At 37.6% G+C, this 25,464-nt stretch overlaps 1 protein-coding gene across 2 annotated transcripts in view; it reads right to left on the reverse strand.

Moving 5' to 3' along the window:
• Positions 1–11,978: 11,978 nt before the first annotated feature.
• The window catches only part of Tmem45a (transmembrane protein 45A), a 65,333-nt gene continuing 51,847 nt past the window's right edge, over positions 11,979–25,464 (reverse strand). The window contains exons 4-7 of one of the 2 annotated variants that reach the window (XR_013436926.1): positions 25,182–25,366; positions 18,666–18,811; positions 16,741–17,309; positions 11,979–12,475 (exon numbers count right to left, since the gene is read on the reverse strand). Coding sequence is in view for 1 of the 2 variants with exons in the window: in XM_005335057.4 (XP_005335114.1) it covers positions 12,382–12,475; positions 18,666–18,811; positions 25,182–25,366 (425 nt within the window). In the remaining variant the exon portion in view is untranslated. The remainder of the gene's footprint in view (positions 12,476–16,740; positions 17,310–18,665; positions 18,812–25,181; positions 25,367–25,464) is intronic. The other variant, XM_005335057.4, reaches the window with a different exon arrangement.

A 25,464-nucleotide genomic window follows, 5' to 3' on the forward strand; every position in this document is an offset into this window, starting at 1 on the left:
TAATAACCTCCAGTGTGTGCTCTTTCTCTCTTTCAGTACAGAGCCCAAGAAGAAATTAAAAGATGGACAGTTGGGCATTAAGTTTTTTCTCTTTAGTTTCTTTCTTTTGTGTGTCTGTGTGTGCGCACGCATGTGTGCTCTTGTTGTGCTGATTGGTTGTTACAGAGTGGTTAATAAAGAAGAGCAATTATAGAGGTATAGAGTGGGTACCCCATATACCCTGCTGTAATACAATTGCCAGATCTACAAAGAGGACCTTACTGTTTTGAGACCCACAGGAAAAGTGTATCAAAATACACCAAGCATTACCAAAGAACTAGCAGGGAAACTATACTATGAAACCCATTTGGAAATATGTTGAAAATTTTATAATAACCTGATATCTCAGAACACTTTGGCAAGAGAAGATTGTGCCCTAAAAAGGCCCATGTATAAGAGTGGAAGAGAAGTCCATCCCAACAGATTCATAAAAACCAACATAGGAATAAGAGAAATACAAAAAAACAAGATAACATGACACCTCTTAAAGTTTATGATTCAACAGCAACTGACCCCAAAGATATTGAAGTGAATGAAATGCCAAACAATTCAAAGGAGTGATTGTGAAATGATCAGTGAATTCCAAAAGAACACAGAAAAACAACTGAATGAAGTCAGTTGCAAGATATAAGTAAGTCAGTGCAAGATATAAATGAGAAAATCAATAAGGAGATAGAGATATTGAAAAAGAACCAAACAGAAATCTTGGAAATGAAATACAAAATAAATTAAATAAAGTGTTCAGTTGAAAGTCTCTCTAATAAAGTAGACCACACTAAAGACAATCTCGGAGCTCAAAGGCAAGATGGCCAGCCTTGGACATTCAGACAGTATTAAAGCAAAAAAAAAAAAAAAAATGTAACCATGACCACAATGTACAGAACTCTGGAACAACATTAAGAGAATCAATTTAAGAAACATTGAAATTGAAGAGCATTGTGAGATGCAGGCTAATGACTACTCTCTTCAGGAAAATAGTAACAGAAAATTTCCAAATCTTGAGAATGAGCTGGACATCTAGATACCGGAGGCATTCAGAACTCCAGATAAACAAGATCAAAAACAAAAACAAATAAATAGAAAACCTCTTCAAGACACATTGCAATTAAAATCCTCCACATACAGAACAAGAATAGAATTTTTTTATACCTCAAGAAAAAATGTCAAGTCACATCTAGAGGCAAACCAATTGGAATTACTTCTGATTTCTCAGCACTCTAAAAGCCAGAAGAGTTTGGAATGGTGTGTTCCAAGCCCTGTAGGAAAATAACTGTCAACCAAGATTATTATATCCATCAAATTTATCCTTCAAAATTAAAGAAGACATAAAAACCTTCCAAAATAAGCAGAAATTAAAAGAATTTATGCCTACTAAGCTGGCACAAAAAGAAATACTCCACATAGAATACATTATAAACAAACCCAAGACTTCACAAATGGACAAATCTAATTTGAAAAGTAGCTAAGAAAATGAGAAACGGAACCAAATTAAGGCTTAGAAATAATCCAGAATGGCAGTAATTAATAAAAAATCTCTATTTAATATAAAATTAAAAGACATAGGCTTGCAGAATGGATTATAAAATAAGATCCAACTAATGGTGTTTGCAAGATGCTCACCTTGCAGATCAATATAGTTATAGTGATAAAGATCACTTCATACTGGTAAAGGGAACAGTTCAATAAGAAGATACAATGGTAGTAAATATTTATGCCCCAAATGCTGGTGCACTTACTTATATAAAACAAACACGACTAGAATTAAATACTCAAATAGATCCAAGTACAAAATTCTGGGTGATTTCAATACATCTCTCTCACCAATAGATAGATCATCTAAACATAAACTCAGTAAAGACTCCTCATACCTAAAATTATTATAAATTAAATGGACTTAACAGACATAGGATATTTTATATAAAAACAGACAAATTCACTATTCTTAGATGATCATGGAACCTTCTCCAAAATAGACATATTTTAGGTTAAGTTACAACTCTTAACAAATCAAAAAGATCAATATATAATTGATATTTATCTTATCTGATCATAATGGAATGAAATTATAAATAAACACCAAAAAATCCTACAGAAACTATATAAACACATGGAGATAGAACAAAACAATGACATTCTTCACACAACTAGGGAAAGAAAACAGTTCTAAAATTCATTTGGAAGAATAAAAGACCCAGAATAGCCAAAGAAATCCTCAGCCAAAAAAATAATATTGAAGGTACCACAATACCTGACACCAGTTATTCAGATAAACCTGCTAAAATTCCTCAGGATCCTGTTTATGATCATCTGTTAAACCACTCTTTCTTGTCTTATTTTGCTCATTTATTTAATTTTTAATGAGCTTATACCCAGAAGGATCAGGAGTCCCTAAAATCTCTTTATTTCCTTCCCACCTGTGCTATGATCCCAGTGGAGAGTTAAGAACACACAAACCTACTTATTGTGCTTCCTACAACACTAATGAAGACCAAGCTCAACCCTGATGCCTGTAATACCTTAGCCAAAAGCTTCTGTATTTCTCCATTAGAAATGGCCCAGTGACATTTGCTACCCTTCCACTGATAAAACTGTGCTACTGTTAACAGGGAAACTCTTAAATTCACTCTTTGGTGTTACCTATACAATCCTACTACCCTCTATCTCTACATGATGGTCAGGCAGGGGAGGAAGGAAGGAATCATAAAAGCTCTTCTAGGCCCAAAGCAAGTCACCAGGTCATTGACCTCTCTTTGAACCTTCCCACTTTGCTCTGTAGACCTTGGTTCTTCAGGTGTCTTCTGTTCCAGATCAGACCTCAAGGGCTAATTGTTTCACAGGGAAAATCAGCATCACTTTATGCAAACTCACTTCTCACTTAACACTAGTGGAAGTGGGTTCTCTGTGAAACTAAATATGTCCCTATGAGTTAATCAACATATCTATGCTCCAGAAAATGAAAGAAAAGAAACTTTAAATTTCTTTTTACATTTATATTTAATTTCTATATCTTGCTTCAGAGAACCCCAATCCTGCTTTAATCTTTTTTGACTTGTTTCTTTGACCTTTCTTTCTCCCCATTCTCTCTTCTTTTATTTCTTCCATTTTTTCTCTCCCAAATCTGACTTGGTTGGCACAGTTGTATAGTTGAGATTGAAAGGCCAAATAAATGGTCAGCCATGGTTAGGTTGAAATGGATAGTATAGAAAATAGTTTGATTTTCTTTTTTTTTCTCCTAGTCCAATTCAGTCCAATTCAAACTAATTTGGGCAAAAAGCTAACCTGGAATTAACAGTAAGTAAGCAAGAGCTTCAGTAGAGAAATAGAGCCATGTAAAACACTGGTCTGAAAATAGAAGTAGCAAGTTGTATGACAATCTAAGGAAAGATAAGCTGATTTTTTTAAATGTGTAAAACAGCACTATAATTCACACCTTGATGAGGTAATATTCTGGATCCTAAACCTTTCCATTTAGTATAATTGTTTTAATGAAATCATTAGCATAAATATCACTTATCTATTGGTACATAACACTTTACCCCGAAACTTAGTGACTTAAAATAGCCACCATTCATTGCTTCATGAATATATGATTTGGGCGGGACTCTAGAGATGCAATACTCCACATCTTTATACTGAGTCATCTGGACACTTGACTGAGACAGGAAGATTCAAGCTGACTTGGTTCTCAGCTAAGATGACTTAGAAAACCAGATTGGCTGGACCTCTCTCTACCTTAGGGTTTTCTCTCCACTGGAGTCTCTTCCTCCTTGAAGGACTCCCAACAGAATTGCTTCTTCAGATGGCGGCTGGGGTCCAAGATAGTAATAGTAAAAAATAAGATCTCTTAAAGTCTAGGACCAGAACTTGTTCAGGTCACTTCTACCAGATTCTATTGCTTAAAAAAAGTTACAAAGTCACCTTGATTCAATGTTGGAGGAAGCTGCAAAAAGGCATAAATTCCAGGAAGCAGGGTGCATTTGGGATTTGATGGCTAATTTTATGTATCAACTTGGCTAGGTCATGATACCCAGATATTTCATCAAACACTCTTCTAGATGTTTCTGTGAAGATATTTTTAAGATGAGAATTAACATTAAATATTTAAATCTGTAGGCATTAAGTAAAGCCAATTTCTAAAATTGGATGGACCTCATCAACAGGTGGAAGGCCTCAATAAAAAAAGAACTATCTCTTCCAAGAAAGAGAATTCTGCCACCAGAGTACATTAGACTTTTACATTCAACTCTACCCAGCCTGCTGGCCTACCCTGTAGATTTTGGACTTGCCAGCCTCCAAAATTGTGTGAGCCAATTCCTTAAAATCTCTCTTTCTGTCTCTCCCTCTATTCATCTCTCTCTCTCTCTCTCTCTCTCTCTCTCTCTCTCTCTCTCTCTCTCCACATATATATAATATATATGAGTATATAATATACTAATATGTACTATATGCATGAATATATATTTATCATATAGATAGATACATAGATATATCCTATTAATTGTATCTCTATAGATGTAATACCAGGATCATTTTTTAAAGAACATCATGCAAATTCTCCAAGATTAGAAGGCCCATAATCCCCAGAAAGCTTAATAATGGTATATGATATGGATATTCAAGAAGCTGTGATCTAAATAGAGAGCAGGCATATAAAACATTGGTACTGTTTTAGTCAGCAGTTTTGCTGTTGAGACCAAAAGACCTGACAAGAACAATTTTAGAGGAGGAAAAGTTTATTTGGGGCTCATGGTTTCAGGGTTCTCAATCTATAGAAGGCTGGCTCCATCCCTTGGGGCTCAAGGTAAGGCAGAACATCATGGCAAAGTGAAGCTGCTCACATGATGATCAGAAAGAAGAGAGAGAGTAAGTTCAGCTCATACAATGTGTACCCCCAAAGGCATGCCTCCAGGGACCCACCTCCTCCAGTCACAACCTAGCACCCTACAGTTACCAATCAGTTAATCCCTTTCAGGGAAGTAACATACTGATTGGGTTAAGACCCTCATTTCACCTCTCAGTGTACTTGCATTGTCTCACACATGAGCTTTAGGGGGACACCTAATCTCTAAACCATAACAGACACCAAAGATAATACAGAGATCACTAGTTGAAAAATAATTTACTCCAAAAATATAAACATTTACCTACCTGATGAATGTTGTAATGACAAAAACACTGGTTGAGGAAACTTGCTAAACTGATAGATCCAGAAAATAGTATAAATGTAAAATCAAATTGCCAGCAGGCTTTCCAACAAACACAATTTATGGTTGGGAGACATGGCATTTGCCATATTGAATTCAGCACACCATTTTTCAGCTCAAATACTTGCCTTATTTTGAAGCCTAAAACTTTAAGCTCAAAGTTATTGTTAAAGTAAGTCGAACTGTATTGGCTTTCTAAGGCTGCTCTTACAAAATACCACAAACTGAGTGAATTAAACAACAGAGATTTATTGCCTCTTAGCTCCAGAAGTTTAAAATTCAAGATCATGGTATGAGCAGGGCCACATTCACTTTGGAGGTCCTAGGGAAAGATCTGCTCTGTTCCTCTTTCCCAGCTCGGTTGGTTTGCTGACAATACTTGGTATTCCTTAACTTGTAGATATATCATGCTGATAATGGCTTTCATCGTCTCATAGTATTTTCTATTTGTGTGTGTGTGTGTGTGTGTGTAAATTTCCCTTTTTCATAAGGACACTTGTGATATTGGGTTAGAGGCTATTCTACTCCAGCATGGCCTCATCTTAACTAATGACATTGAAATGGCCCTATTTTCAAACAAGGTACTGGGGGTTAGGACTTCAAAATACAAACCTGGAGAATAGGGGACACAATTGGGCTCATAATAATGGATTAAAGCACTAATAAATTAAAATCTAAGATTAAAACAAAACCCATATTCTACCTTTAACTATTTTTGTGATTGTTTCATCATTTGAGTAAAGGAAGCTTAGGATGTGAAGCTATTTGCTTATGAGTGTTTCCTTGCTCTGCCACAAGAGGGTAGCATCCTCCCTGTTGTTTTCTGTGTTAATCCTATTCTTTAGTATATTCAGTACTTGGCCAGTCACCCACAATGTAAATATATTGGATATGGAATGAATTTAAGACACATTTTTTGGACTGGGGAATGTAGGTCAGTGGTAGATACTTGCATAATATACATGAGGCCCTGGGTTCAATCCCTTTATTGTGAACAAAACAAAACAAAAAAGACATTTCTTGAGGGGGTAGGCAAGTGGGGCATTATCACAGGCTGGGAAGACTTGTGTGTCCAAATTATCCCCATCCTGACCATCTCTCCTCTGGATTTCTGATCAGAATCAAATCCAAGAGAAATTTACACAGAAGCTGTTGTCTCTTCCCATGAATGGGACATGGTGTGTCAGAAGGGTAGGGTGGATGAGTTTTAGAAGAAGGCAGGTTCATCTAGAAGGAACTGAATTATTTACTATACGGTTAAAAACCTCTGAAGTGGAAAGAGCCATCACACCTGGTGTCCTCAGACTTATATCCCTTCTTGGGCTTCACCACTAATTCATCACAGGATCTTTCTCAAACCACTGACTCATCTCAGGATCCATTCCTGCACACAACTTCTTAGGACCTCCCCCCGACCCCCTTTTTTTCTAAATAATCTCTATTCCTTTGATTTTTCTCCTTTCTTTCTGTGCCTCTCCAGTGCTGCAGGTTGAGAGAGATTCTTTAGTTGCTACAACACAGACCAAAGCAGCCTAGCTCTCTTTAGGGGATTATAATGTCGTGAGAAGGAAGAAGGTCTGTCTGCAGATAGAAGACTGAAGAGCTTGTGATCCATGCTGTCTTAGGCTGCCTGCTGTTAAGAGTTGTTGACAGGAGAAATGATGTGAAGTAGAAGAAGAGAAATGTTTTCCCTTGGATCTTAAAGAATCTTCAAGATTAAGCTGAGGAATAGATGGAAGAGACAGTGGTTGATACAAAATACATATGGAAATAAAATGTTCTGGGAAACATAACAAGTTAAGGGTTAGGGTTAGGAATATAATGTGAAAGCATAACTATACCCAAACTACATTCAACAAATTTTTTTTTTATTTGACAGAGTTCTGAGTATAATGTTAATTAAATTAGACTTGATCTCAGAAGCAAAGGGAACCTGGCTGTGCTTCTGAGCAGAAGAGGGTTTGTTCCATTCAAATTTGCTAAGGCCCTTGATTACTTGGGTGAGCTCATTCCTGTGTGTATATATTTTGGCTCCATCAACAAATGGGGAATTATTTGGGCTCCACCTCCAGCTTCTTACTTAAAACATTCAACCCCCACCTCCTTTAGGACATTTGACACCAAAAAAGCCCAAGTTCATGAGGACCCAGACAAGAGGCATTTTGTCACTTCCACTGTTAACAATACCCTAGTCATAGAACTACTTCCTCCCACAACTGAAACATATTCAATGAGCCTATGCCATCCCTGCTTCAAGTCAGAACAGGTTGATAACAACCGATGTGCAGTCTCAGAGATCTTGGGTGAATTACCTGTACGAGAGAGTGATCTAAAATTCATTAGGATATCACCTTAATACCTGTTAAAATTAAATAGTCCTACAGGTTAGGAAATAAATGTGAAGAAAGGCAGAATTATATCAAGTTCAGAAGACTTGACACTTCAAAGGAGATATACTTGTTTCTTAAGAGATCAAGAATAATGAAACCTATCAAGCGACATGATGGCTTGGTGTGAGTTGCAGATTTTCATGCAGAAAAAAAAAAAAAACAGGTAATTATGGCTCCAACTCAGGAAGGTACAGACCTGTGCAAGGAAGGCTAGGACACAACCTGTGTGGAAAAATTAATGCATAACTATGAATAGGAGTCAGGTGTGTCATTAGGGAGGCCTTTGAGAATCTGTCCCATTCACTGTCTCTGAGTCTAACCTCACCAGCACTGTTGGCCATGAAACAGTGAGCGAATTTTAACATGAAAAGACGTTGAATTAAGAGTATAAGAGAATCAAAGCTGTGATACTTATATTTTGTGTTAGACATTAATAATTTTTAATATTATGTTGTCTACTCAGATTAGTTTTATAAGCTCATTTTATAAATGGGTAATCATAAGTTTAGACTTGTAGGTTTATGAAATCTCACTAAATTGGTGTTGAAATATTTCAGAAAAGTCTAATTTTCCCTCATTTGTTTATAAGTTTTAAATTAGATTTAAAACTTATAAATAAGTTATTTCAAGTTATTTTAAAAATAACTTGAAAATTTAGGAAAATTTGTCAGTTAATTAAAGTACTTAAGAAAAATATCAAAAGCATTTAATTCATCATACAATCTGAGAAGTGTTTTTAAAATATTTTTTAGTTGTAGATGGACACACAGTATCTTATTTATTTTTATGTGGTGCTGAGGATGGAACCCAGTGCCTTACACATGCAAGGCAAGCGCTTCACCACTGAGCTACAGCCCCAACCCCAATTTGAAAAGTTTAAAGGGAAATCTAATTATCTGAGCTTAAAATTGTGTCCTCCAAATAAAATTTTCCTTAAGTTGGATGTTAAGCATTTTTAGACATAAAAACAGAACAACAGAGCTAAGGATGTAACTCAGAGAGTTTGATCCCAAACAGCACAAAAATAAAATAAAGAATAATAATATTTAAAAATTGAACTTAAAAGTATACAAAAGTATTAATTTTAAAATTTTTAGTGGCTTTTCCAGAAACCAAATCACTCTATTCAATACACATATCTCAGAAGCATGTCTCCAAGCTTAATGCAAAACTGTCCCTTCTTTGACATTTATTTAGGGGAAATTTTTCATACTATTTCATGTCTGTCCTCTGTTCTGTCACTTTTTTTTCCATCTGGATTTCACATTAGACAGAATATAGATTACAGGGACTTATTCTCCACATGTATTAGCTTCTCTTTCATACTTTTTATTAATCATTTCCCTATATTAGGGCGGGGAATTCCTCACTTCTCAGCTTTTATTTTCATTGTTCCTGTAACACCCTATGATTCCTACCACACCTTGGTAATCTACATTCAAAATACAATCTTCACACCCTTCATCAAAGGTGTGATGGTGTCTATGGTGTCTATGGTGATAAAATGATAAGGAGAATGCCACTATGGTCATGTTCCAGGTCCCATTTCAACAATGAGCTGCAATCAGAGCTTGCCAAGCAGGCCAAGCAGAGGAGATCAGAGACTACAGAAAGCCCTGGGGAGTTGTTATCATGACAACAGCCAAGGCTGATATTGCTGTACAGTCACCCCCACCCCTCACTGTCATGTGTCATGTCATCACAGTGACTTTCCATCTGCAGGGTTTCATCTGCCTTGTAAAATGTCCCCCAGTTTTGCTGCACTGACAGCAGCACTAGAAATCATGCTCTGACTTATTGCCAGGCTTTCTTCTTCTGGTTATGGCAATGAAGCATGAGAGTCCCTTGAAGGAAGTGTGGCAAAACCTCAGGAATGAGCCCCCAGGAGATTGGAAGAGTTGAGACAAAATACAAAATATGGAAGGGAACCCCATTCACACCTGCTCTCTGAGGAGGGCTTCCCCAGCAGAGTCAAAAGCTCTGAAAACATATGAAGACGAGAATTTCATATAATGATGGAGAGGAATAGGCTGGAATGCTACTTTCCCTAGGGTAGTCAGAGAAATTCCTACGAGAAAGGACCAGCCAAGGAAAAGTGTCATTACCCCACTCAACCATTCTTGATCCTCCTTCTCAACTTTACTGATCTAAACGTCATTTATTGCCTCAAATTATAGATTTTTCTGACTTTTCTATTGTTTTTTCCCCCCATAGGAATATATTTGGTGAGGACAGCAACTTTGGCCTGAGAATCACTATGTCCCTAGCTTCTTGAACACTGGTGACACATGGAAACCACTTTGAATGATCCCATCAGTGCCCATGAGTTGATAAGCATTGCCTGAAGGTGATTTTCCTTATCCTATTCTAGATGTGAAAATGTTTTATATTTTTGCTACAAAATGTGTTATGGGCTGGACATGGTGGTACAGCCTGCAATCCCAGCAGCTTGGAAGGCTGAGGCAGAAGGATTTTCAGTTCAAAGACAACCTCGGCAACTTAGTGAGGACCTAAGCAACTTAGTAAGACCCTATAATAAAATATATTTTAAAAAGGACTTGGGATGTGACTCAGTAGTTAATTGCCCCTGGGTTCAATCCCTGGTTTTAAAAAAAGTGTCATGGTTTTAAAAACCATATAATTCTAAATCTGAACCTTTAGAGTCTACTTATTGATCCAAGACCTCCAAGAACAATGTAAAGAAAATTCTAGAATTTCCTATTTGGGTGTAATCTCTACTTGCTAATTTTTCTTGTCATTCCACAAAAATGGTAGTTGTAAAATACAAATTTAATAATATAACCATAAAGATACAATAAGTCTTAAAATTTGTTGATTATTGCAAGGGCTATAGACAGTCCCAAACCATGGTTTTAAAGTTGAATCAAAAGTTTCTCAGCTGAGAACTCACTGGGTTGTATCTTTCTTGTATTCTCTGTGTGCAGAGTAGAGACTTGAAAAATGAACATTTCTGCTCTTTCAGAAAGGCGCTAGAATATTGACACTTATCAGTGATCAAGAATCCATACTTAATTACTTTTTTGTGTGTGCCAGGAATTGAACTCAGGGGTGCTTAATCAGTAAACCACAGGCAAAGCCCATTTTTTTAATTTCTTATTTTGAGACAGGATCTCACTTATTTGCTTAGAGCCTTGCTAAGTTGTTGAGGCTGGCTTTCAACTAGGTATTCTCCTGCCTCAGCCTTCCAAGCCACTGGTATTATAGGCATACACCATTGTGCCTGGCTGAGATTTAATCTTAATCATTCCAGTTATTCCTAGAGTTCCTGCTCAGGCCTAGATAGCAGTGATGCCAACTCAAAGTAACTGTGGCTGGCTGCTCACTCATTCCTTTGAAGCTCAATTTGCCAGAATCTTGCTGGACTGGAAGAGCACTCTGAAATCTAGGACACATATGGGTCAGGACACATGATCCCCAGAGGACTATGGCATGTGGGTAATTTCAAATGCCAGCATGCACTAAGTGTTCTTGCATTACTCAAGATAAATCTTTAGGCATCACATCTGTTCTTTTCAAACCTTGTGTAACAAAATGAATGTGTCTAGCTCTTGGGCCTGAGGAATCTGCTCACTTCTGTCTTCAGCGTCACTGTGATATGTACCAGACAGGGCAGCTTCTGCACTTGCCATGCTCTGGAATGCCAGGGGAGAGCTCAGGATTCAGTTGCCCACGTTTAGCTCCAGCTGCCCACAAGGCTGCCTCCTTTCCTCCACATTTGGGTCAGTCCTCTCCTGGGGACTCCTGCAGTCCTCCTCTCTTCTCTCATGGCAGAGACTGGGCTTTCTGACTGACACTGGGCTTTCTCACTGTCCACATGCTTCCACTTTGAGATTCACGCAATGTGACAGCCAGAAAAAGGCCCGTGATGCAGTCAATTCCATTTCCTCACTTCAGAGAGGACATGGTGATTACTAGATACCTGGAGGCAGGTTAATGATTGAGAGGTATGAAGCCCACAACTGGGAAAGGACCCTGACTTCTGACCCAGGTATTCTATGAAACCTTTTCCTTGCTTTAGATCCTCATCTACTTTAACCCAGGGGGTGCAGGGTGGCCTTTCTATGGTGGAATGACTTTTTACTCTTACAGCCAACACCACAACTCTCCTTTCCCAGTCTCTGGTGGTCTTGCAACCACATGTACTGGGGACCATAGCTTTCATCTTGGGAAGATCACACAAGTCAACAGGACATCTGATCTACATTTCCCAGGGGAAGACTCAGGTACTCCAGAGAGAGCTGTGTCACCAAAAGGAATTTCTGTGTCATTCAGCTTCTTGTGCATCACCTAAGGGTGAGGTGTAGCTCAATAACAAAAACAAGGATTTGAGGTACATGCATTTATTTATCTCTCATTGCAGCAACAAGATAAACATTTATAATTCTGTGTTCAACAAGTTAGAAATGGTAGCAAGGCCAGGAACCTTGAGCCTGTCTATAAGGCACATAAAACAAATATGTTTCATAATATGGGCATCAAACGATACATGATGCGAGAAAATTCACTCTAGCCCCTGAATATCATTCTGTGCAAAATGAACTTATCACCCAAAGTATTCTCAAAGCTAAAATAAAACATTTAAACTCAAATACTTTAACTAAATTAGAAATACAAACAACAGTCATCCTCTGTTGATCTCCAACAAAAGGTCAAAAAAAACAAAACCATGAGCAAAGACAATGCAAAGGTGAATAGGTTTATCTAGATAGACTAGATGCCCATCAAAATCACATCTCCTCTTCTGATTCTTGTTCTCGTTCAACATTTTTCAGGAGTCCAACTTCTGAGGGGCAGAGCCTCCTAAGTCTAGATTTCACCAACCTGAGGAAACAGAAAATCCTCTCTGTTAGATGATGTTTAAAATGAAAACTGAGAGCAGTATTTACCTATAAACCTCCAGATTGTTTGTGTGAATAGGGGAAGCATCCCAAAAAGGAAAATTGTTTTCATTTGGCTTGGAGTTACATGAGCATGATTGTAGATTAAATCAGGTTATAAGTAAAAAGATAAAATGTGACTTTCAAATGTAGTATGCTATTATTTAATTGGGCATCAGAAGATAACTTTGATCATTTCTAAAACAAAAGAGAATCTGAAACAGAACAGTGGAGCTTCTCTATCAAAGCCACACCTATCAGTGAATGCAAAAAAAGATGTCCTCCCCTGTAAAGGAAAAGCAGGAAGTCACCTCCCTCCCTAGGGCTGGCACCCAAGGCAAGCCCCATGCCAAGTCTGGCTAGAATTCAGCCCTTACTTGTCCCTTCAGAGACTTGCTTGTATGTAGGGCACAGGCCACACTTAACTGCCTGAGATGGCCCTGTCCATGATGAATTAAGTTCAGAGAAGTTCTCTTTACCTTGTGACCCTGTTCATAGGTTAAGAGAATCTAAAATGTGGGTTTGTGGAGAGTAGCAGTTTCAATGCTTGACACTTGAAGATCTAAAGCTTCTTAGCGGCAAAAGCCCCCACAGGCTCTTCACTTCTCTAATGTAATCAAAAGACTATTAATAAGAACTGTGCAAAGCTTTTCCTGTGCATGATTATCATAAGAACATTGCACTGTGGCCACATCAATAAAACATAACTTCCAAAAATGCATAGCAATGTGCAAACAAATTTGATAAACCAAATCACCAAAATTATTCTATTGTGAAAAACTCCAACAGCCTATTTTTATCTTGAAACATTTTCTGCCTTCTTCTGATGAAGTTCTGGCCTATCTTATCAATATGTCATGCCTTTCCCTGTGCTCTGGATCCGAGTAAAGCTTCAGTTTACTTGTTTGCTCCCCTAATGCTAGCCAGAGTCTGAACCAATGTCTGTTATGTAATAGTGGCCCCATACACATTTGATAAATCAATGACCCTCATCTGTTTATAGAGGCTAATTATTCTGTCATTTCCAACTCATCAGACAACAATAACTAGGCAGTATTTGTAACATCTGTTGACTCAAGAATCAAGAGAACTGCTGCAAATCATTACCCTTGATTACTGACTATTGATATTGCTCCCACTCTCCTCAATCCTTCTCTTTCTTTTTTTTTTTAAAGAGAGAGAGAGAGAAGAGAGAGAATTTTTAATTTTTTTTTTTTTTTTTAGTTCTCGGCGGACACATCTTTGTTGGTATGTGGCGCTGAGGATCAAACCCGGGCCGCACGCATGCCAGGCAAGCGCACTACCGCTTGAGCCACATCCCCAGCCCCAATCCTTCTCTTTCAATTGGCCTTCTCATGAAAGACCAATTCCCTTTGACAAGTCAAAGGCTGAAGAAGATTTCTGTCATTTATTTTTTATTTTTTGAAAACTACATCTTATTTCCAGATGTACACTCCAGGCACATCTTCAATACATGGGAAATGAAATGGATTATTTGAGTAGTTTCATTCCTGAAGACTCTTGTGGAAAGTAAAACAATTCATGGCTTCTTCTTACACATTAATTGCATCATAATTTGACTCTTCTCTGGTTCTATCTGCAGTTACTCCATCACCAAGCTGAGACATAGTGAGACACCTTTATCAGGCTCTTTCTGCCAGCTGTAGTTCTAGATTTTGCACATGCAAAAATGCACCAGGGACACATTGAGAGGGTAATAAAAAAGAAGTATAAAAAATTGCTAGTTACTCAAATGGTGCAAAGCCCAGGAACTAAGATCAAGATACATATGCCATTTTCCTTTCATATATTTTCTTCAATTTATATATGAAACTGCCAAGCTGAGACAATGGGTGCATTTCCAGGAAGCTATCATAAGCATAATTCGGGTATCTCTATTTTGTTCATTCAAAATGGTTCACACGAATCATTGCTTGGAATACCAATCTGTAAATAGGAAATAGTCTCCTACTTATAGAAAGGGTCTCCTGAAACAGTTCTGTGCAACAGTAGTGTTTAAATGTGAGAAACAGTAATACCTGGAATAAGAATTCCAGATAGTTCCCACCTATAAACTATCATAATCAAGAGTGAAGGCACAGGATTGGATGAGGCAATATTTAAACTGTTGTTCTAAAGAGCTGGGAAGTATAGGTTCATCTTCCAGAGATTTGGGGATTCATAACCTAGTTGTGCTTTTGTAATGATCTCTGTGCAATATCAAACAAATTCTGATGTGTGTTCTAACACTTGATCATTTGTGGATAACTTTCGAATCACTCAGGCCCTGACCAGTGGATTTTCAAGGATCCTTACCTTGAAATTCAGGGGTAAATTAACCATTCATGTGACCTCACTGAAAGGTACTCATGAATCTTAATAATATATTTTTAGTTGTTGCTAAAGTTTAAATCCAAATAGTTCAGAAAAAAAAGAACTCTTGTTTTTATCTTACCAATAGAAATGAGAGCAAACTAAATAGCATATGAAACATGATTTACAAATATAGACTCCACTTAAGAAGTTCTGAATAAGAGATCACAGCAAATAAGTGTTTATTGAGTACCTACTATATATATATATATAATTTGTCAGTGTAAAAGAGGTATGGGAATATGAAAAGGGTCTTTGCCACAATACAATACAATATAGCTAGCAGATAAAACAAACACACGTGAATTATTATGGTTTGGATCTTTAAAATCCCCCAAGAACTCATATGGTAAAGACCTGGTCCCTAGCCATTCATGTTACGTTTTGGCAAAGGACTTGTCTACATTTCTCTGAGTTTCAAAGTGATGAACAAGTGTGTATAGCAGAGGAAATTTTAAGGCATCACAGACTTCAGACTGTGGTATAGGTACTGATGGAGGCTCTGAGCCAGATTTCTAGTGACAATTGGGAGCATATAAAGCTGAACAGAAAGTTTTGAAAAATTTGCAATTTGCCAGAAAAGTAGTGTATGTAAAGTTGTGGTCAAGGAGGGTGTAGTTGCTAAAGAGATTTGCACCATCAAAAAGAAGCCAAAAACTTTGCATTGAGACAATAGGAAAGGTGCCTTGAAAGCGCCTCAGGAATCAATGAGACTCTACCATTTGCAGGTTCAAAGGTTTAAAAGTGTAAGCCTTTCATTGGATGAGAGCATCTGGGTCCCATGAGTACACAGGGCCAAACAGCAGGTTGTTTCCTCGGGATTTGTTTTACTGTGCTCAGCCATCTGGGCATTTCGAGGACACTGCAGCTATGGTCCAAGTGGACCTAGCTACTGCTTGAGCTAGCAGAAGACTTTGGCATCATCCATGTGATGGTGGTTTTGTAGTCATGCAGAAGGAGCTGTGGGGTTCCACCAAAATTTCAAAGAAGACCTGGGAGTATAGATAGTGTGAGTCAGAATCCATACAGGCATCCCCTGAGAAGTATAAGCATGAAGCTGAAGCTGCATTGGAGACCCCAGGAAGTTAGAGATGCCAGGAATGTGAAGCACCTGCCAAGGGTGGCTGCAGGCAATAAGCAAAGCTACCCCCACAATAGTGTCATGTTGGCTGCAGCCACTAAAGCCATAGGGGTGCAACTATCCAAGTCTTTTAAAGCTCACGTCATGGTACCATTTGCTCCAGTTACTGGATATGGAACTACAGAATTTGATATTTGCCCTCTTGGGTTTCAGTCTTGATTTTGTCTCATCCCTTTGTTCTAGTCTCTATCTCTCCTATTTGGAATGGAAATGTTTACTTTGTACCATGATATATTGGATATATTTAACTTTATTTTGACATTTACAGGGACTCACAGCTAAGAGTTTGCCTGGCTTCTCAGAGGAGACTTTGGATTTAGACCTTTGAGCAATACTGGAACTGTTAAGACTCTGAAGACTCTTGCAATGGATGGATATTGCAATGTTGTGACTGTATATTGCATTGTGAGATGGACATGAACCTTAGGGGCCCAGGAGAAAAATGTTTTAATTTGGATCTTAAATGTCTCCCAAAAGCTCATATTAAAAGTTTTTCCCCAGCTGATAGTACTCTATTGGGAATTGGTAGAACATTTAGGAGGCAGGTCTAGTTGGAGGAAGTAGGTTTATTGGGGATGTGCCCTTTAAGGGTATATTGGGACTATTGACCCTTCCTCTCTCTTTGCTTCCTAGCTGCCCTGAGATTAGCAACTTTGCTCCCTCATCATGCTCCCCATCACGATGTGCTGTCTCACCTCAGGCCTAAAAGCAATAAAGCCAGCTGCCCGTGAACTGAAATCTCTGAAACCTTGAGCAGAAATAAATCTTTCTTCTGTTAAGTTGTTTGTTTCCGGTATTCTGTCACGGTGATGGAGAGCTGACTGATCAGCATCATGGTAGTCAACTTCACCAGATAGATCACAACTTTTAAAATGTCTGGTGGAGAATAAATTGATTAAAAAAAAAAAAAACCTTAGGAAAGGGAGACAAGCAAGGGCTAGAGGAATCACAGAGGCATCCATAGAAGAGATATGCATTTAATGTGGATATGCCAGGTGGAGGGAACTGTCTGTTTAAAAAGATTAGAACAGCATGTGGTGAGGGAAGGGAGAGGTTGAAAAATAAGAACGTAGTTTCTGGTTTATAGAAAATAGCAAGGGAATAAGAAGTTCATTAGGCGTCTGAAGATTTTTGAAACAGGAAGAGACAGTAGTCTTCTTTTGGCTCTGGAGAGGAGCTGACATGAGGTAGAGAATTTCCTTGAACTCTGGCACTGTTCCAGGAGGCTGCACAGCCCCTAAGGAGATGAGGCCCAGATGTCAGCCTAGAACAATAGAGGAAGAAGTCAAGTTTCACTCGGTGGCAGAGCCCGCCTTAACAAAGAGCTCATCGCATATTTAGGTGATTGAGAAAGCAGAATTACACAGTACCCAGGAAAGTACAGATCAAAGTGGTCTGACCCAAACCCTATGGGACATCTGGGAGCTAGGCAAGGGGATAGTTTCTTCAGAGCCACAGTGCCAGAGTGGCTTCAGCAGTAAAGCACAAAGAAGCACAGAGCAGGAGGGGTTACCTAGGATTCATGTCTAGATAGAGTGGAAAACTGGTTCCAGCACAGGCTGAGACACCACTGAGCCTATAAGCAGCCACTAGGCTAAATCTGATAGTAGGAATCTAGAGAAACTGATAGATGTGTTAGCCACTATCCACATAGATAATTGAATTAATTTTAAAAAGTTAAGATTTTTTTAGTTACACACGCACACAATATCTTTATGTTTATGTATTTATATGTGGTGCTGAGGATCAAACCCAGTGCCTCACACATGCAAGGCAAACACTCTGCCACTGAGCCACAACCCCAGGCAGAATTAACTAAAATTAATGTGGCACTAATCCCATTTTCATGTGACCAGTAGCTAGTGGCTACCATACCGAATACTAGATTTAGAACACTGCAGGCAGAGAACATTTTAATCAGTGCTCAAGTCCAAAGGATTAGGTGCTGAAGCTTTCATGCCTGGTAATTGGCATCCGCCAAGTCAATTGTGGCTTGGCACCAGCTGCCTTGGAGAGAAGAGCCATGACAACTACTTTTAATTCCTGCTCATCTTCCAGCTTCAGCTTAAGTTTTGATGGTGAGTAGCCTGCTCCAAGCTCTAACAGCACTTTATTCTTCTATTTCCGCTCATTGCACTGCATTTTCAATTTAGTGCTGTCCACAGGACTAAAATTCCTCAAAGACCAGGTCTAGAGCCATAAAAAAAAAATCTTTCCTCCTTTAAGTTGTTGGTATCAGCTATTTTGGTCACAGAGATGAAAAACTAACAAAAGGTGCTATAGTTAAAGTGTGTGAGCATGGTTAAATGGAGGATTCACTGCAGATGAGGTTACACCATTCAGAAGAGGGAACAGCATATGCAAAGATATGTAAGCACAGAAGAGTGCTGTCAGTGGCACAGCAGAGACACCACTGAGCTATTCCAACTTTAAAACAGCACATATGTATTCTTTAAGTGGCAATTTCTGTGTTTGATGATTTTTTGCTATGCTACCCTGTCTTATGGGATGGCACGGAGTAAAATCTTCTTTTGAATTTTAAGTTGAACACCGTGAAGTGTTGACCATCAGATAATACACCAAGAAAGGAAACATCCATGAACAAAATTCACTAACTTACCAGGTGACAAAAGCATAATTCACTCCAATGATGATATAGGCCAATGCATAATGCCAACAAAAGCATATGGTGAGAAACATACTGTTGTTATGATCCACCAGATCCCATGCAGGACCTCCACTGGGGGGATACAGGACAAAACCAATCTGCAATTTAAAACAAAATTGCCCATATTAAAATAACCAACCATATTCTCAAAAATGTACATTTCCAAATGCTTAACTAAGATAACTCACTGAGTTGTCACAGAAAAAAAAAACATCAAGCTCAGCTGCCTGTTTAGTAACAGTATCCACCAAGTCATATTTTTGGAAATAAAAATTAAAAGGACATTTACTAATTAATTTTCAAAATAAGAATAATAATTCTCTCGGGGGATGGGTGATCTTTCCAAATGTCTTAGGTTTGTACATTGTACAGTTCACTCTGTTATTTCAGAATTAGAGTCCAAAAAGGTTTTAAAAGAAATAAATTCCCATGGATAACATTATACTTAAGGGTGAAAGAAAGTTTTCCCTTTAAGACCAGGAACAACACACAGATGTCAGCTTTCATCACTTCTATTCAACATTGTACTAGAAATTCTAGCCAGAACAATATGCAAAGAAAATTAAAAATACTCATTAGAAAGGAAGAAGTAAAACTATATATATTTACAAATGATATGATCTTATATATAGAAAAATCCTTAAGAATCTGCTCCAAAAAGTTATTAAAGATAAGTGAGTTTAAAATGTTTGCCAATACAAAATCATTACATACTCTTTTAAATACAAAAATCACTCACTGCACATTTTTTAAGATTTTTTTGTAGTTGTAGACAGAATCATGCCTTTATTTTTAAACTAATTTTTTATTTATATATGACAGTGGAATGCATTACAATTCTTATTCACATATAGAGCACAATTTTTCATATCTCTGGTTGTATACAAAACATATTTACACCAATTCGTGTCTTTATACATGTACTTTGGATAATAATGTCCATCACATTCCACCATCATTTCTAACCCCATGTCCCCTCTCTCTTCCCCTCCCACCCCTCTGCCCTATCTAGAGTTCCTCTATTCCTCCCATGCTCCCCCCCCCCCGCCACTCCACTATGAATCAGCCTTCTTATATTGATTTTGGGGATTAGCTAACTTCATTATCTTTAGCATTATCTTTTCTAACACCATCCATTTACCTGCAAATACCATGATTTTATTCTCTTTTATTGCTGAGTAATATTCCATTGTGTATATGTGCCCCATTTTCTTAATTCATTAGTCTACTGAAGGGCATCTAGGTTGGTTCCACAATTTAGCTATTGTGGATTGTGCTGCTATAAACATTGATGTGGCTGTGTCCATGAAATATGCTTTTTTTAAAGTCCTTTGGGCATAGACTGAGGAAAGGGATAGCTTGGTCAAATGATGGGTCTATTCCCAGTTTTCCAAGAAATCTTCATACTGCTTTCCATATTGGCTGCACCAATTTGCAGTCCCACCAGCAGTGTATGAATGTACCTTTTTCCCCACATCCTCACCAACACTTATCGTTGTTTGTCTTCATAATAGCTGCCATTCCGACTGGAGTGACTCAAAATGGATCAAGGACTTAGGAATAAAACCAGAGACTCTGCATCTAATAGAAGAAAAACTAGGTCCTAATCTCCATCATGTGGGATTATGCCCCAACTTCCTTAATAAGACTCCTTTGGCACAAGAATTAAAATCAAGAATCAATAAATGGGATGGACTCAAACTAAAAAGTTTCTTCTCAGTGAAAGATGTGGCTCAAGCGGTAGCGGGCTCGCCTGGCATGCGTGCGGCCCGGGTTCGAGCCTCAGCACCACATACCAACAAAGATGTTGTGTCCGCCGAGAACTAAATAAAATAAATATTAAAAATTCAAAAAAAAAAAAAAAGAAAAGAAAAGAAACAGTCTGCGAGGTGAATAGAGAGCCTACCGAGAAAGGGAGCAAATACCCCTCACACATAAGATAAACCACTAATCTCTAGGGTATATAAAGAACTCAAGGGCTGGGTTTGTGGCTCAGTGGTAGAGCTCTCACCTAGCATGTGCGGGGCACTGGGTTCAATCCTCAGCACCACATAAATGTAAAATAAAGATATTGTGCCCACCTAAAACTAAAAAAGAAATAAATATTTTTTAAAAAAGAACTCAAAAAGCTAAGCACACCAAAAAAACAAATAACCCAATCAATAAATGGGCCAAGAACCTGAACAGACACTTCTCAGAAGATGATATATAATCAATCAAGAAATTTATGAAAAAATGTTCATCATCACTAGCAATTAGAGAAATGCAAAGCAAAACCACTCTGAGATTTCATCTCATGCCTTTATTTTTATTATTTATTTTTGTATCCGGTGCTGAGGATCAACCCCAGAGCCTCACACATGCTAGGCGAGCGCTCTGCCACTGAGTTACAGCCCCAGCCTCAACTCACTACACTTTTATCTGCTGCCCTAATTTGCTTTCTAACCTGAAATTCTAAGAAAAAAAAATGCCTGCAACTTTTTTTTGCTATATCTTATATGCCACTCCTGAACATCTGTTTTTGATTAGTTTAAGCTCATTAGTATCATATTTCAACCATAAATAACTATCTTCTCTACTAAGCAATAAGTCAGGGGCCAACATTCTATAGTTGAGTGTAAATTTCCTATTTTTTAAAAAATATTTTTAACCAATCATTTATTTCAACACTATAAGCCTATACAAGTGTTTGATCTGAAGTATCAGACCTCAGACAGCTACTGCTTAGTTGGGTCTTTTTGACATTATAGAATGAGTTTTCGTCTTAAAGACAAAACAAGGCTGGTTTTAGTTAGGGGAGAGGGTGGTATTGGAGCTGGAAGACATGGAGGGAACAACTATCCAAACTAACAAGAAGTGACAACAACAGGGACAGTTTCCACATCCTCTGCATGTACCTTGGCTTAAGGAGGATGAGAAGGAGATTGGGAGGGGCAAAGCACAAGGTGAGCTATTGAAATATTCTCCCATACAGAGCCATGAGGAAAACATGACTCATGGAATGCAGGGACTTGAAGAATTTTATTTTTGAAATTGCATAATGTGGTTAAGTTATTGAGAAAACATTTTGAATGTAAACTGGTTCAGGAAGAAAACCAGTTTTCACAGATTGGGAAGGAAATTCCCACTCATTTGCATATTATGCAATCACTTGATTGCATACTAGTTTATTCTTAGTATTAGCCACACATGGAGAAGTGGTAAGAAGAAATACATGATGAAAAGAAAATCACAACATAAAATTGTTAGTTTAAGACAGAGTCTTGGCCATAAACATCCTGGAAATTTTTTGTTTCAGAGGAATCTAAGAGTGGGAGAGTTACTATGGCTAAACCGACATTTTTATTGGTGTGTGTGTATTTACACTGGAATCTCATTTTTCTCTTTTCACAGTGTGTTTTCACTTTTCTCTAAGGCTCCAGAATTATTCAGATTGGCCACCAGGCCTAACAGGAAACTGGTGTAGACATATTGGTAGGTGAAAACACTTCCAAATAATCATAGATTTTTTTCCAGTCTTTTTAATCTCAAAGCTCTTCCTTAGAAAAGCTTTTGAAGAAATATGAAAACATTTCTCTGTCAAAAGGGGGAGATTAAGCCAACTTATTTTCAGTTGAGATATAGTACATCTTTCTCCATCAGACTTAATTAATCATTAATTATTAACTGAAATTGCATGATATGGTTAACTTATAAAGATAAGAGCAAAACTAAGTTCTATGCTCCTCATGAATCACTTATTAGTTCTACTCTTATTTTTATAATTCATTCCTTCAACTCTCTTTGGAGTTCCCTTTTGTTCTTACTATATTTATGTGAACATTAAGCTCTTTAACAAAATTGATCTAGTAAATATATGTGTACATTTGGATCCTAAATGTCCCTCAAAGGTCTGAGTGGTAATTATTTGCTCCCAGGGTGTGAAGCCTTTAGGATGTGAACTGTGGTGTGAGGTCCTTATACCACTGGAGGCATATATTCAATGTAGATTATGGGACTCTGGTCTCTTCTTCTTTTTCTCTTTCATTTCCAAATCATGAAGTGAGTAGCTTTGCTCCCCCACATGATATGCTGCCTTCCCACATGGACAAACCTGATCATGGACTTCAACTTCTGAAACTATGGGTCAAAATAAACCTTTTCTCTTTTTAGGTTTTCAGCTCAGTTTGTTACAGTAAAGGAAAGCTGATTAATTCAATGTAGAATCCGAACTCAACAAAGAAATGATATACTTTCTTTTCAAATACAGTGAGTTTTTTTTTTTTTTACAACCACTGACATCAGGCTATATCCCAAAGAAAGTCTCAACATGACTCAAAGAAAACATGTTATCTGACCACAGAGGAATTATATTAGAAATGAATAATATTAAGAAAAAGAATACATTTGGAAACTTTAAAGTATACTCCTCAGACTAAAGGTATAATTCAGTGGTCAGCATGTGTTTACTATGCATGAATGTCCTGGATTCAATCCCCAGCACCACACACACAAATGTACACATAAGGAACATAATAGGGAAGTAAATGGAAATGGCAACATTCAAAATAATCCAAAAGGGCAGCTATAGTAGTATCAAGAGGGAAATTTATAGCCTTAAATATATTTATCTTAAAACAAGAAAGATTGAGAATGAATGAGGATTTCATCATTCAACTGAAAAAAAGAGAAGCAAAAAATAGCCTGACAAGGAAGCAAACCTGAAAATGAGAAATTGACAAGATCGTAATTATCATATATATCTTTAATGGACTTCTAAGACAGTGAGAGATCAATCAGATGAAAAAAATAGGAAAATAAAATATACAAATGACAAAATTTAGGAGTTCCAAGAATCTGGTTCCATCCCACAACAACAATGCATAACTGTCTGCTCTGGACCTAGAACCAACATGCCGGTAGCTCAGCTCTATTTCTGCTGTGCATTTCTGTTGTGCATCTGGCCCCCAAGATTCTTTTCCTGTGTTTGTTTTGCTTAAGTGTAGTCTAATGTTTTTTTACTTTCTTATTTATTTTTCTTTCTTTTTAAAATTTTCTTTTCTTTTTTATTTTTTAGGATTTCAAAATATTTTATCTGTCATTGTTATATGTCTGGAGCAGATAAGATAAACTGGGTCATAAACTCATTGTGTCTTCTTAAGCAGAAGTTATTAAAAAATGTTTTACATAACATTCTATTTATTCAATGAGTGTTCCCACTAGAAAAATAATACACAGCTTATATTTAACAGCCTTAGTTCTTAAATAATCTAACACATAACTTCTGTATAAAGCTGGTTAAATTACCAGTTATCACCTTCATCACATTACAGGGTATTTGTCTTTTTTTTTGTAATACTTTTTCAAAATGACCCTTTAATATATCCCTTCCTTGATCCAATAACAGCCTTTCTACTCCCTGACATATTTATTTATTTTTAATTTTTTTTAGTTGTAAATGCACTCAATACCTTTATTTTATTTTTTTATTTATTTTAATATGGTGCTGAGGCTTGAATCTAGTGCCTCACATATGTTAGGTAGGCACTTTACCACTGAGCTACAGCCCCAGCCCCTCCCTGACATATTGAAATGCCACATCTTTCCTACCCTATTTTGACCATCATAATTCTCCTTTCCTCATCTCCCAATGCTGTCTTATTATTTGTCATATGACATACAAATCTCTGAAATAACTTCATCATGCCAAGTCTTCTGCTCTCTGGTAACTAAACATCTCTTCTAAGAAGGTTTCCCTACTTAAACCACATTCTTTTTCCATCCCAGACTTTCTTTACATCTACATTTGTGTATTAGATAATGATTTATGAGACTTTACAAAATATATATCCGCTGACCTGAATTTATACTTTCGACAACACACCATGATTATGGAGTTGATATCATAAAGTGGAAAAAGCCTGGTATTTGTTGTTGTCAGACAAATCCAGATTCAAATCCTCACTCCTTTATAGTGTGAGCTTGAGAAAGTAACTTAGTCTCTCTGAATCTTCCTGTCAGTAAATTAGAAATGATAATACCTAACTTCCAGATTATTGTAAAGACAGAATAAAATCACGTGTGCATAAAAATCCAGCACCATGGCCAACATATAGTTGTTTCTCAATAAATAAATATTAGTTTCCTCTTTCCTGCCTCCCATGTATTTCTCAAGCTTACTACCCATTAGGCTTTAAGTAGTTTTAGCATCATGATCTGCTTCTGACTAACAGCATCAGCGCAGAGTTTTCACACGTTCAGATGTGTGAGGAAGAATTACACACCTAGATTCCTGCTCAGTTGCTCTGACAATGACCCCAACAGAGACACTGAGTATTTGAAGAACATCACTTCTCAGAGGCCCACATTCTCCCTACAGACAACACACTGGAGGGAAATTTCTGGAGCCTAGAGCAAATTGCCCTATCAAATAAGAACAGAAACTACAGGTAGAGATGATGGGAAGATTAGCTGGAGACCCCTACTCACCTGCCAGAACCAGCTCCCCTGTAGCAGGATGAGGCTTGACCGCAGGAGCTCCAGAAGTACATTGTTCCGTATGAGGAACTCCATGAAGGCCACCAGGGCTGTCAAAAAGATGGCCAAGAACAGCAGCTGGTGCACAAAGATGTCCAGCATTTCCCGGCCATGAGTGTGGTTGTAGAAGATGAAAGCTAATTGAGGGAGGGGAACAGTTTGTCTTTGTCAGTGAAACCAAATGCTGCCCACTGCTTGTCTCACTCCCTCTCTCTGCCCACAGAAGTTTCTATAC

Source organism: Ictidomys tridecemlineatus, chromosome 3, assembly GCF_052094955.1.
Source record: "Ictidomys tridecemlineatus isolate mIctTri1 chromosome 3, mIctTri1.hap1, whole genome shotgun sequence".
In the NCBI taxonomy this organism is placed as follows: domain Eukaryota; kingdom Metazoa; phylum Chordata; class Mammalia; order Rodentia; family Sciuridae; genus Ictidomys; species Ictidomys tridecemlineatus.